The 12,074-nt window shown below is 43.3% G+C and overlaps 1 protein-coding gene across 1 annotated transcript in view; it reads right to left on the bottom strand.

The window, feature by feature from the left end:
• The window catches only part of IQCJ (IQ motif containing J), a 199,118-nt gene extending 187,605 nt beyond the window's left edge, over positions 1 to 11,513 (bottom strand). Inside the window, exon 1 of the mRNA XM_044770961.2 lies at positions 11,046 to 11,513. Within this exon, the coding sequence (XP_044626896.2) occupies positions 11,046 to 11,207 (162 nt within the window). The 5' untranslated portion in view covers positions 11,208 to 11,513. The remainder of the gene's footprint in view (positions 1 to 11,045) is intronic.
• Between the last annotated feature and the right edge of the window lie 561 nt (positions 11,514 to 12,074).

Genomic DNA, 12,074 nt, shown 5'->3' with positions numbered 1-12,074 from the left:
CAGTTTGTATAAAAATAAATATATTTATTCATAAAAGTATTAAAAACTACATACCAAAGTAAAGTTGAACAATGCTGCTTTCTAAGGACTTTTATTTCCTCTGTTTTGAGTCTGTATATTTTCTGCAGCATGCATGAATTAATTGTTTAGTAAAGAAAAAGACATTTTAAAAATGCAAAAGAAGGATTAGTAAAGCACTTTTAAGCTAAATAGTAAACAGATCCCTTCACCACTCGTTAGGTGGATTCTGAGCACTGGCTTTTCAGATTTCGCCCGAAACCCAAGGTGGGAAGCTGGAATTTAGGAGACAGAAGACAAGCTCCCTGGGCAGGGGACTCTTCGGGAGGCGACTGCCCAGGCTTCGAGCCCTGGGGGCAGCCCTTCTCTCCTCCCCCGCCTTCCTGTTCACCATAGCCTGGGAAACTGGAGAGCCCTGTCTCTCGCTGGGGCAGTCTCTTGAGTCAAAGGTTCCCAAGCCCCTGCACTGAGGCTCAGTGACCCTTCAAGCAACTGTTCTGCCTGCGTTTAGTTAGTTCTTTGTGGTTCCAGGGAAGTTTCCTTTAAAGAGAAAGAAACTGGTGGCCGCTCTGGGATGCAGGTCCCGGCTGTCACCTCTAAGTGGACAAAAGCTCTGGCTTCTCTTAGAGCTATGCCTGCTGCAGTGACCTGGCCTCCCCTTGTGTACAATATTATCAATAATTATTATTGTAGCTGGTGTTTGTTGACCCTTGCTATATGTTCCATGGCCAGCTGTCTGGTGATTAAGATCCGGCGCTCTCACCACTGCAGTCTTGGTTCATTTCCCAGTCAGGGAACCTCAGCACCCTCTGTCGGTTGTCATACTGTGGTGGCTGCATGTTGCTGTGATGCTGAGAGCTCTGCCACTGGTTTTTCAAACACCAGCAGGATCGCTCCTGGTGGACAGGTTTCAGTGGAGCTTCCAGACTGAGACAGACTAGGAAGAAGGACCTGGCCACCCGCTTCTGAAAAAATCAGCCATGACAATCCTGTGAACAATAACGGAGGGTTGTCTGATAGAGCTTGAAAGACGAGAGGACGGCGCAGAAGACTGAGCAGCGTTCTGCTCTACTGTGCACAGGGGCGCCAGGCGCCAGAACCGACTTGAGGACTCTAACGACAAATAGGTTCCATGCGCTCTGTCAAGCACTTTTCATCAATTATTTTATTTAAACTCTTAAAAGAGCCCTGGAAGATTAACACTATCATTATCCCCATTTTAGAGATGAGAGGGCAGTTTGCCCAAGACTACGTAGCTGGTAAAGAGTAGAGTGAAGGAAGATGGGACCCTGGGTCTATCTGGATTTTAACCATTTAAATGAGCATGTTTATAGTTCACACTGGGCAGAAAGTCCAATTGGCCATTCCTGGGTCTTCCTGAACCAGAATAAAAGTGATTCCAAGAAAACATTAAACCACTTCACAACTGTAGGAGTGATTCTGCTACGAGGCTGTGCCCTTGGCTGCCAGTGGCAAGGACAGCCAAGCAGTCACCAAGGCTCCTCGTGGGTTCAGCTCCACACTGACTTGCTTAAGTGTGTCACTTACCCTCTCCAAATCTCAGGTCCTTACACGAAAATGAGCTTTATAAAACTTGTGCTAAGTACCTCATTTGTGAGTATCAAATGAGACAACATGTGTGTAAGCACTTTTGAAAGCACAAAGGGCAAGAAATCCATTAACCCTACATGCAAATTACTTCTGCCCTCAAAACTCAAAAGCAATGTAACTTTTACACGGCATTGTGCCAAAGGCTGAGCAAGGGGCTGGAGAAATGCAGGGAACCCTAACGTCAAAGAAGCCCCCGCGTGACGTTCCCGCTCGGGGGTCGGTTCACCGCGTCCTGAGGGAAGGCCTCGACTCAATGTCCCGCCCCGCGTTCGCGCACCTGGATTCAACGCTTCCGCTCGAAGTGCGTGAGCTTCGGGACGACAGCAGTTTTTGCCACAGGATTGAAGACTCTCCTGTGACTTGATGTTAGGAGGTCTCCTCGGTCATTTTGGTTTCTGCTCCCTGGGAGCAAATTGAAGCTTCGGCAGTGAGGTGACACGCATTCCGTTTTAACTCAGGATGGCACTTGGCTCAATAATTCAAAAATACACACCAAATCTTAGGATTATATTTGCACAAGGGCTAATCTGTTTAAAAACTAATATCTGGGGGTAGGGGCAGGAAAGGAATTTTTCTTGACCATTTTTTAAGTTGTAAAAGCAATCCGTGACCATGTGAAGCAATTTCAACAGCCCGTGTGCAGTGGGTGCTGAAGGAAGCCACTCAGTGCGCGTCTCCACGCCCCGTCAGTAAACACTGCTGACAGTTTCTTATACATATTTTGAGAATTTTTCTATGATTAAACAAGCAAACAGATGTAAATACATATCTATTTTTTAACAAACAGAATCATTCATACTATGGAGGTTGTTGTGAAAAATGCTTTTTTTCAACTAAAAGTACTTTTGTACAGTTTTTCATATCCACTTGTGTGACTCTCACAGGTTTAAAATCTCCTGTGCAGTATTCCATTGCATGGATATGCCATAAACCATTTAAGAATTTTTCTCTGGATGTACATTTAGTTGTTAATAGATTTCTAATATCACAAACAATGGTGCAATCAACAAGTCCATCATGTCTTTGCTCAATTATGTGAATACATCTGTAGGAAAATTCTTAAGTAAAATCAATAGGTCAAAGGAGATATGCATTTAAAATGGTGATGGGTGTTGCAAACCGCCATCTGAAAGCGGCTGTGCTAACTGACTCTCCCCCTACAGCTGGTGTGAAGGAGCCCGACCCTCATGCACAGTCAGTAGAGACTATACGAGAAGCTATTAGACCAGGGGCATAGTATCAATGGTTAAGTGGACACTGGATTAAAATAAGTATTTTAAGGTCTTGGATACTAAGAAACTGGGAATCTCTGCCTTTATGTGTACTGTAAATTGCCCGGCTCCTCACTCTGCAAAGAAACAAGACTGAAGTGAAGTGAATCTCCTGAGGCGGGGCTGCGCCTCCCAGCGTGCTGGCTGCGTGCCAGGCACTGCACTACGCGCTCTCCTTACGGTGAGTCCTGTCCCCCCGCAACACGGTGAGGAGGGAACTTTTATCATTCCCATTTTACAGACAAGAAAACTAAGCACAAAGAAGTTAAACTTCCCAAAGTCACTCAGCTGATAAGCGACAGAGCTCAGATTCGAGTCCAGAGTCAGGTGCTTCAAGCACTTAGACATCTGCCTCTGTCTTCCCCCGGACGTGCTAAATGCAATTATTCAACATTGTTCCATGCCAGGAAGGACACATGAACCACCTTACCCTGACAGCAACACAAAGCGTTATCCCTATTCCTCAGAGATAGCAAAGTGGCTTGCCAGAGTGACAGAGGGAGGATCTGTACCCAGGCGTGTCTGATTCTGAAGCTTTATTCATTCTACTGCACCATGCTTCTTTATAGGCACTGGCTGTCATAATACCCAGTTTACAGCGGAGGAAATCAGGCCTTCAGAGTGAGGCGAATAAGGAGGCTAAGGAGGAGCTGTCCCCTTAACAAACAGAGCTTACTGGGGCCTCTCAGCCTAACTCCTCCTTCACCCGAGCTCTGGACAGTTGGAACGCCCACGTACTGTTCGTGACATGCGGGTGGTCATACAGCAGCACACAGTGGCAGTTTGCTCTCTCCCATATAGTGCCAGCTCGAATTGTCCAATGTGGACCAAAATCGAAGGCAGAACTAAAGTCTCCCAATTCCAAATATCAACTGACCGCATTGAGGGTGACAGAGTCCGGTGAGGATGAGCAGGTGGACTCACACTGCAGAGACATTCATCACTAGACCATGTTAGCAACGGAGCTTCAATCTCAGTGAGCAACGCATTATCAGTCCGCCAAAAAAGTAGGTTTGGTGCTGGTTCCTGAGTTTACAGCTATATTTCCTTGCTGCATACAGAAAATATCTAGGACCCAAGGCAGATAGGAAGAAGAACATGAGAGAAGAGCCTTCTGGGTAGGAAAGCCCTCCAGTCGCTGCTCTGCTCACACCGTCGCACCCAGCACAGCATATAAGAGTTCAGGCCCTGGGTTCAAATCCCCTCTGCTACTTTCCTGCTGTGTGACTTTGGACAAGTTACTGAGCCTCTCTAGCCACAGTTTTCTCATCTATAGAATTAGTAATAACCCACAGCACCAACCCGATTGGTCTGTCAAGAAGATCTAATATTGTCTAGTACAGATCGCTGCCCTGAGGTTGAGGGCAAAGCACAGAATCGCCCAAGTCCACATGGACAGACCCCTCTGCTTCACGTTTCAGCGTCTTCTTGCTTCTTTGTTTTAATGCGATCAGGAAAGCATACTGTCCTGTTTCTCCGTCTGGGGCTGGGAAGGAGCCTCCTACTCATCTTCTCATGACAGCTGTAAACTCTGGATGTCAGAGGGCGCAAATCCTGTCTTTCTGTGTCTGGCAGCCCTAGTTACAAATGGCGCATGAGATCCACGGCATCATCGTCGCAAAACAAACACGTTACCAGAGCTTATCTTTGGTGCTCACGGCTCATCAGGCACAAGTCTGTGTGCAGTTGCTTCATAGGCTGTGAGGGTTAATGTGATCATCTCTTAAAAGGTGACTTCTTTGTACATCATGGATGCTAACATAATATTACTACAAGTATTGTCCTGACTATACGGTAAAACAAGTCAGCCTGGAAGTATATGCAAATTTTACCATTATGTTGTTCAGTTTTAAGGGCGATGAAACATTTGCTTTGGGCTCCTCACATTGCATTGCAAATCCATAAAAAACTTACTATTCATTTCTAGACCTAAAGTTTATTTAGCATTAAGCCCCTGCCATTATTTCCCTTTCAGTGGAAGTTGGGTTTTCGATTATACATCACAACCCGATATTATAGGGATCTTTATTTGCAAAGAAATTTAGTGTCTTTTCTGTTTATGTTGAACCAGTACCTCTGTCCTTGTTAGTCGGGCAGTGGAAGGCAGAGCTTCAGGTCTTCTCTATGAGAAGATGTCTGCATCTCTGATAACAGCGTTTGCTCTTTTATCTCCTCCAGGAGCAAAGAACGTCAGTGTGATGGCTCAGGCCCGCCAGGCGCTGCTGGCCGGGACCGGGTCTGTATGAAGCCAAGACATCTTCTTGAAAAATGAAGTATGATAATATAATCATACGATAATAATAATAATAATTCACTCAGACTAGCCGTTAGAAATTGTGTGGATCCAAAAAAGGTATTTTTACAGTTGAATTTAGAAAAAGGAACCTAAATTCTGTCAGAATGGTTGGTGTCTATAAACATAACTTTTGTCTTCCATGCCTCAATCTTTTGTCCAAGGAATTATGAGAGTGGATTAAAAATCAGGCAAAACTTGAGGAGCTGAATAAGCCGTGCGTGAGACGAGAGAAAAATGAAAGATTTGGATGTCGCTCGTTTGGGGAAATAGATGGTTCACGTGCAGACAGTTCTTGGACTCTCGCGAGGAGCCCTTAAGAAGCGCCTCCTCCTGTCCATTTCCGGTTCCCATGGCCAGCCTCTCGCAGCCAGTTCAAACGTTTAAGCCCCTTTAAGTACTCTCTTCCTTCTACCCCCTTCCTTTAGTCAATCTTGAAATCCTATTCACCCCTACCTCATATAATCTCCTATCTTTTCCATTCTTTACACACCTAATTCAAGGTCTCGTTTCCTCCTCCTGTGGTAGCAACACAGGCTTCTGACTGAGCTCCCTGTGGCCGCTCTCCGCGCAGCGCAGCTCTGCACCGTGGCCACATCCCCCTCCACACGAGGTCATTTCAATCATGCCACTTCTCTCTCCAAAACTTTCAGGGGAAAACTCCGACACCATAGCTACAGCTCTTTGACCAACTCTGCTTTACTTTTCCAGGCATTTTTCCCGTTACCTTCCTACATATTATCCAAATTTCAGCTAAATTGCGCATTCCGTCTAATCATCCCCAAATCACCTCATTCTGCTTCCTCCTCACAGAGTAACTTCTTCTCCACTCTACAAATTCCTACCAATCCCTCAATCCCAAAATTAAATGCAACCTATGCTCTACACAAAAATCAACACTTCCTATATCCCTCGGCTGTAGTATTGAAATTCCTCCGGCCCTGGGTTCAGACTGTCCGCACAATCAGATCATACAGGTCTTTCTATGCCATAGAAAGTAGTTTGGAATTTATTTTCTAGGCTATAGGGAACCACGAAGAGTTTTAAGCAGGGGAATTATAAATCAGAGTGGCATTGAACTCAGATGATGCTGTGGCGGTGAAGAGGCTAACTTGGATGGGAGCAAAGAAGCTAGAAATGGAAGGACCCATTAAGCAATTATTGGATCTTCCTGAGAGAGAAGACTGAAAGAAGGGCATTTTGGGGGCAGAAGATGATGAGAAAAGTTCTAAGTGTGTTGAATTTGATATTCTGAGGAATAGGAAAAGAGGGGCCAAACACCTGTGGTGCAACATGAAGGAGGCACTCACCCAGGTGCCCAGCCTGCACTCACGGGACCTTGAGAATGAGTGTCTCCTTCAACTGTTCACCCTGGGGGCCTCGTTTGCCTCACCCTCAGTTGCTCTGTTACATTAGAGATATCACCTTGGCAGCCAAGGAGGTAGGCCATCTCCCTTCAAGAAAGAACTTGCTGTTCAGCTGCAAAAAGCACGATTAGCTGACAACCTCCAGCTCCAGAACATTCAGGATCTGCCTCAACCTTTAAGACGCAGCCATGCCCTTCCTGGGAAACCTCAGTCAGTGACTGAGCACGTTAGGGCTGCTAGGCCTGGATATTTCTGTCCGTCGCGGGGCTCCTTCAATACGAGGCAACCTTCCCTCTGGAGGTCGCCATGAATTGGATGAGATTGTCAGATCTGCACTGTGGTCTGAAGGCTTTTTCTGTCCAATCCTTTTTCCATTCCCAGAAGACCTAAATGACACTTCTAGTCCAGAATTAGTCATACCAGCCTGGACCTGCAGCTAGACATGAAGTGATAAGCTGAAGCGGCCTTGTCATGTAATGGTTAGAAGGCTGGGCTCCAGACTCTGTGTTGAAATCCCAGCTCCACCACTTCCGACCTTGTACAACCTTACACGAGTCATGTAACTTCTTGGTACCTCAGTGTCTTCATCTGTAGAATGAGGATTTTAACAGTAAGTGAGGTCTAAATGAGATAACACACAAAGTGTCTAGCACAGTGCCTGTGCAACTATCAATGCCCAGTGTACATTTAGAAAACCCACTTGTGAAAACCTATTTCATTTAATTTCTCAGAAAACTGCTGGTTCAACCTACTTTTTTCCCCCCGAGGAAGATTTGCCCTGAGCCAACAACAACTGGCAATCTTCCTTGTTGTGAATGTGAGCTGCCACCACACCACGGCCACTGACAGGTCCATGCTGGGAACTGACCCAGGGTGCTGAAGTGGAGCACACCCAACTTAACCACTAGGCCTTCAGGGCTGGTCTTCAACCTACTTTTCTTCGTGAATTCTGAGTTGCCATGTTATTTTCTCATCTTCACAACAATTGGTAATTTTTGATCTCTCAAAAAGCAAGAATATAATGCAAAGTGAAAGAATCATTATAATAGTAAGTAGTAAATGCTCAAGAAATATTAACGTTATTGGTTAGAGTTTGAAATGCTGCCTACAGAGGTTGTTGGGTATAATAAAATAGAAGAAATGTTCTCTTTCTCAAGAATTTTCCACATGATGTAATAAAGCTAATGAAGATTAATTAAAAACATTTCAAACCCAACCCTGTGATCTTTTTCAATTTCACTTCCTGTTACCCCAGTGCGGCTCCTCCTCCCCGTGCACCGTCCTCGCCTTATTGTCTCTTGTTGTGTTATGCTTCTCTCCATCTGTTTTCCATCTATCCAAAACACCTACTCCTCTCCTTTCCACCAGTTCCTGCTAATCATCTTCTTCAGAACTTGGTTGAAAACTCGCCTTCTCCAGTTTCCTTGACCAGCCCACCCTGCTCCCTCCCAGAATGATCACTCCTCTCCACTGGCGAACCCTAAGAATTGCGTCATTTAGAAACTAAGTAGAACAAAAAATAGCTAATTCTCAAATCATTTTGAAGGTGTCTGTGCCTCGGTAAACAATTTTAATGATGAAATAGTGGGAACAACATCTCCTTCTTCAGACAAGTCCTCCCCTCCTCACCTGCCCTTTTGCTCGAGGCTGGGAGGTGGCTTGGCAAAGCGATACTCAGTTCATGATTACTTACAGGATGAACGTTTTCAGCTGTGGACACATGGTCAGTCTACAAATTATATTTTTAATATCCTCTTTCTACATGTCAGCCTTAAAAAATGAAGTTTCATAAGAAAATCTCAGTCATTTAATGAGGAAACTATTGTGTGGAGGAAGTGTTTTGCAATCCTTTTCGGTTTTGCAGGTAATATAAAGCCGTTTCACAAAGTAAAAGCCTGGTCTGTAATACATCTGCAAGCCAGAGGAAGTCATAATTAGAGGCAGATGGCAATGTGGCATTCTTTCCTCTCACTATTTAGTACATATGATATTCCCTACAAAATGGCACTAAATGTTTTCCTGCCACCACACAATGCCATATACGCTCAGAAAAATCAAACCTCTTTTCATGCCTGTGAAACTGACATCAAAGAAAATAACCAACTTCAAAAGTAAGATGAAAGTGTTTTGTAATGTGGTCGAATGCAATGAATGTTTTTACATAGCTTAACATTTGTATATTTGCATTAGCGCCTACCGCAATTCATACAAAAAAAGTGCTGCTGGGGGCCGGCCCTGTGGCCAAGGGGGTAAGTTCACGCTTTCTGTTTTGGCAGCCCTGGGGTTCCCCTGTTCGGATCCTGGGCACAGACCTACACAACGCTCATCAAGCCATGCCGTGGCGGCATTCCACAAAGAAGAACTAGAATAAATGGCAACTAGAATATGTGACTATTTACTGGGGCTTTTAGGAGAAAAAGAAAAAAAAGAGGAAGATTGGCAACAGATGTGAGCTCAGGGCCACTCTTCCTCACCAAAACAAGGGCCTGCTAAATCTTCGGCATCCTACACATTCAATTTGAAACTTTCATCAAGATAGTCACATTCAAGGCCAACTTCCGGCTCAAATAGGTCACAATCTTAGGTGTATTTAAGTATTGGAAATGAATAGTACCTAAAATTAAAATCCTTGACACACAGAGCTGTACATGAGTATAACATTAATAGCATACACAGGTTTTTAATGGCTCCTAATATAACATGCCGCCTCAAGGAACATTCATATATGTTGAAACGCATTTTTACCATACTACTTTGAGTAATTATGAATTGAACATGGTTGATAAAACCAGCAGTAAAAGTTATGTAATTTTTAAAAATACACATAATCTTCCGTAAGTACACAGCTCTATATGTGATAAAATATTAGATCTCAAATGCTAAAAAGTAAATGTAGTTTTCACACTGATTTTCAAGAATATACATTTTTATTGTTACAAGTCAGTAAACTATTTTACCAAAGTTTCAATCATCTCCAATTCAAAGAAAATCAAAATCAACTGTTTGTTTTATAATCGATATCATGAAGCAAAAGCAATTAATAACTGATACAAAATAATCAACCTATCTACTACCTCATCTTAAATATAGTGACGGTATTAAAACTACCCTATCTGTTACACCTAACAACTTTGTATTTCAGAGGTTCCATTTTCAAATGTCATTACCCACTGGACACTTAGAAAACCCACTTGTGAAAATCTATTTTATTCAATTTCTCAGAAAACTGCCAGTTCATCCCGTTTTCTTTGTGAATTCTGAGTTGCTATGTTATTTTCTCATCTTCACAATTAGTAATTATTGCTCTCTCCAAAACGAGAACATAACGCAAAGTGAAGAATTATTATAATATAAAGACAATAAAGCAAATTTCTATTATACAAATGAGCAACACTCAAAACAAGTTGTTTATCTTAAACAAACAACACATTATAGTTATAATTAGCTCATTACCACAGTTAGAAATATTCATACACATTTTTCAAAATAAGTCTTTCGAATAAAGTACTGCAAGCATCTTTCTAGCTTAAGGATTTGAAATAACAATTAAGTTTGAACCTTAAATCATTCGTCTCTATAACTAGCAGAGCAGGTCCCAAGACTGTAAATCTTACCCAATGAGACAAGGGATGCTGAATGTATTATTAATTGCTAAGTGATTTCTTAATTTTAGAATCTAGCACCCAACACTGGCAAATAAATAATGTGATTTATGAGCCCGGACTCTCACGCTGCTTTACTAGAGTTCAACAAACACTGGCACATCCTAAATGCACAGTGTGACTGTGATCTGGGCAAGCCAGGAAAGCCAGCAGGACCCGGAGAGAGCAGGTGTATCCCCTCCGCTTACTATTCAAGCACTAGGACTCAGAACACCAAAGATGCTGCTGCACACCGCGGCCCGAGGCCCGGTCCCTGGAGGAGAACCGCGTCTCTCCCCGCAGGGATTACTGAGTTTGAAGAAGGCAGGTAACAACATGGGGTAGAAATTCTTGTGCAGCAGCAGCAAGATGACTCTTCTCTCCAAATTTTCAAACGCAACATCCCCTCCCCAGGCACATGCACATAAGCACCTTTTTTAAACAAGAAAGGAGGGTTTTTCAAACAGCTGCCTAAAACATGCCATTTGCATGCGAATGAAAAATGTATTTTTCCTCTACTTGCTGCTGTGTGACGTGTTTACAGATCCTATTAGAAAACCTGGATGTACATAAAAAGTAGTGCTTTCTATGAGATTCCTTTATTGCAATCTGCCTGTGCAGACATATGTGTACATAAATAATACGTATTTGTGCAAACACGCCTATGTTAACAAAACACACACACGCATACCTAGACCTATAATTAAGCTTATACTGCTCTACAAGCCCCCTTTTACATTTTTTTAGCATGCATGTTATTCAGGAGACATTTTTTTAAAAAAATAATAAGCAATTGCATTAAATGCACACCAAAGTGGCATATTCAGAGGAGCAAATACATTACCAGACGCATTTTGAAGTTTCTGGAACACCTGCAGGGGATGGGAGACCGTGACTCGGCTGCCGGCACACGGTGTTCCTCGGAATCACTGAGCTCTCTGTGACCGTAGGGACTGGCAGGCGAGTGTGAGGCTGGGAACCTTTGCGTGGAGCTCACTCTAGGCATCAGAAAGCCTCAAAGAAGCGAAAGAAAAAGCAGCACACAGACAGCTAGATGAGAAACTTCTGGCACCTCTCCAGCTCAGGAATGAATTCTTTGTAATTTGAAGACGTATAGAGATGGAAATGAAGAGAAACTTGGATTCACGGGTGAATTTGCTCAGCCATGCAGAAATGGGCAGGTAGCAGGCTCTCGGCTCATTTTAAAACAGTCACTCAAGAGCAGGTCGGAATCAAAAAATTAACAGGCACCCCTTTTTGCGTAAATAAAAAGGCTACTCCAGCCAGCTTCCCAAGATGCCTTTACAAACTTCAAATGGATCATTCCATCAGCTGTTTGTTGCACGTGTTATTAATCCCAGTGCAGAGGTAAATGGAAAATGTGATTCCCTTTATATAGAAAACTGGATTTATTGCTTCTTTTTATAATGCACTTTAGTCACATAAATACATACATTTACTCACAGAGTTCTCGGTTCTTGTGTAAAACCCCTACTGTTTGGTCCAGATAAAAGGCTTGTTCACAGCTTTTCAAGGAAGTGCAGAAAAAATGTTTTAATACTCAGAAGCTGAGCTGAGTACGGATATTTAAATGTTAAGTTTGAAGCAAAGAGAGTCTAAAAGAGCCCTGAGCCATTAAGTGGCACATAAGAGAGACAGTCATACACGAGCACTGAGCAGGCAGGCGGCTCAGGTCTATAAATACATACGTAATTAAGGACAGGAAGAAAAGAGCTTTGGCAAATTAAGTTCTTAGAGACAATGGCTGTGACTTTGTTTGGTCTTACAAATAGGCAATAATTTCTAGGGATCACGAGTGGACTTCACCTTGTCTGAAGAACCCCTCAGCTCACGAATAGAGTGTGGGGTTGGA

The sequence above is a fragment of the Equus asinus genome, chromosome 5 (genome assembly GCF_041296235.1).
Source record: "Equus asinus isolate D_3611 breed Donkey chromosome 5, EquAss-T2T_v2, whole genome shotgun sequence".
In the NCBI taxonomy this organism is placed as follows: Eukaryota; Metazoa; Chordata; class Mammalia; order Perissodactyla; family Equidae; genus Equus; species Equus asinus.
The sequence above is the reverse complement of the archived record's forward strand: the minus strand, read 5'-3'. Positions and strand labels throughout refer to the sequence as shown.